At 38.3% G+C, this 2274-nt stretch overlaps 1 protein-coding gene across 1 annotated transcript in view; it reads left to right on the plus strand.

Moving 5' to 3' along the window:
- The window catches only part of LAMA4 (laminin subunit alpha 4), a 264483-nt gene that overhangs the window by 238084 nt on the left and 24125 nt on the right, over positions 1-2274 (plus strand). The window contains exon 31 of the mRNA XM_019520073.1: positions 241-434. Within this exon, the coding sequence (XP_019375618.1) occupies positions 241-434 (194 nt within the window). The remainder of the gene's footprint in view (positions 1-240; positions 435-2274) is intronic.

A 2274-nucleotide genomic window follows, 5' to 3' on the forward strand; every position in this document is an offset into this window, starting at 1 on the left:
GTTATTATTTGCCTCTATCTGCTCTTCTTCTGTGTCAATGCTACATATGAAAGAAGACGCTCATTATGACAGAACTATTTTATTTAGGGACATATATCACTTAGATTTGGAACAACTCCAGGTATTTTTATAAACATTTCGTTAAAATATTCCCCACTGGCTAGATAAACAATATTGTTACTGCTAATCATATCCACATCCACTTGGAAACTCACTAATCAAGAGTTTTTCTGTATAAAGGTGGGAAGAGACAAAGACAGAATCTCACAGGTTTTAACTGACTTCAAAAAATTAGACCAAGAAATCCATGCACAAAGAGACCCTCACTGCCACTTGTCCAAGAATCCCAAGGCAATTGACCATGCCTATCAATTTGGAGGAATAGCAAATAGCCGGCAGGAGTTTGACTACCTACCAAAGGATTTCAATGAAAGGTAAGATAATAGACAGCAACCCTAGAAATGAAAAACAGCTTACAGTCCAGGAAAAACAGCACTGGAAACAAAAACCTGGAACTAATGAAATGTATTTCTGTCATTACTTGGATTATATTCTGTAGCCCTTTCATGAGTCCTTCATCTGTTTTGTCTCTTGATATATCTTGTTTCCCTGTCTATTCATTTGGCATCTAAGCCATTCTGGTTGCTAGTACAATATAAAACAGTACATTCTAAAACTTTGGAGCAAGCAATCTTCATCCTTTTCATATCACAAGGCAGTAAGATTTGGGCTAAATTCTGCAGTTTCATTTAATCCTAACTATTATGCCTGTTCACATCAACAGGTGCTTAGTCTCAGTAAAAAATGTGGGACCTGATCCAATATTAATGATATTACAATATCATATTGTGACATAAAGGACTTCATTCAAAAGTATGTTATGCAGGCTATATCATACCACCAGTCTCCACCCACACACAGTAATGATTTCAGAGAAAGAGGCATGGCCTTAAGTGAACATATTTGTATACAAATCACTATACCTTCTACTGAAGTATAGTCTAGTCACATCTCATGTGGGTTATAGCAGGTTTTATAAAGCTATGCAGTGAATTAAAACATCAAGCTATAGACACTGTGTCCAATTCAAAGAGCAATGGAAAAGTAAGTGAAAAGGCCTGGGTAGTAAAGGTTTTTAGACTTCACACATTCACAAAAAGTGCCATATGGTATTTTATGACTATAAATGGTCAGGATCTTGGCTTAATTTTTATACGTAAGACAGAAAGTTCAACACAATGCTATGTAGCAGCAATAGTAGGGTACTGTCTCAGAGGCAGAGTGCCATATATTGACTTGCAAACAATGGGACTATTAAATTTGATTTAATTTAATTCATTGTTTTCCAAATATCTATTTCAAGTCTGATGCTGAAATTAAATGTAATGCATATGAAAAAGAGGGATCATAAACCCAAAGTGTAGCAGAAACATTCATCCCTAATAGCTGCTTTTTGTTTTAATGACCATGAATACTATTGTGTCATAATGTTATTGTTTATTTTAAAATAGCTATGACTTTTGACATTTTTAAGTCTTTCTGGGTTATTAGGTATTTTTTGTAAAAGCAGGTCAGCAAACGTAACTGAGAACCTTGAGAGTTGTCAAGCTAAACCTTGGATTAGATGAGAAACTATTAGAAAGCAGGAACTCAGCAATGACATTCTGTAACGCTAACAATCAGGCCAGTAAACTCTCATTCCTCCACTACACTAAAAGAAGAGTTTACCATTGCCCCAACATTTTTCATATCTCCACTGCTATTAGCAATATTGGGAGGCCAAGGGCACATAACATTGTAATCACCATCCCAATTAGACCTTCGGCTTTGATATGCTTTTGTGTGCAAGAAATGAATATAATATTAATTCCGATTGATCTGTATGGAATGATCTATATCAGTGGTGCCCAACCTATTCAGCCCAAGACCAGATGAGAAGCATAGGGCCAGTCCACAGGCCAGATTCTACATGCAGGTTTGGTCTTTGGCCCGGATCCAGTGTGGGATCAGTCTAGAATGCGATCCAGCACACCAGCCCAGTCACATGCACCAGATCCAGCTATAGAGTGACCCCACATGTCCGATCTGGCCATGGAGCAACCCTGAGCGCCAGCATGATCTGGGCTTTGTTCATCTCCTACTCATGTCATCCAGCCCACAGGACTCCCCACAGTTCTAGAAACTTGGTGATCGGGAAGCAGCAGAAGTGTTAATTAATGCTTCCACTGTTACCCTGCCACTAAATTTCCAGGCCTGTGAGGAGCCCCTTCTGAC

Source organism: Gavialis gangeticus, unplaced genomic scaffold (genome assembly GCF_001723915.1).
Source record: "Gavialis gangeticus isolate Ggan-Ray unplaced genomic scaffold, GavGan_comp1, whole genome shotgun sequence".
Lineage (NCBI taxonomy): Eukaryota > Metazoa > Chordata > Crocodylia > Gavialidae > Gavialis > Gavialis gangeticus.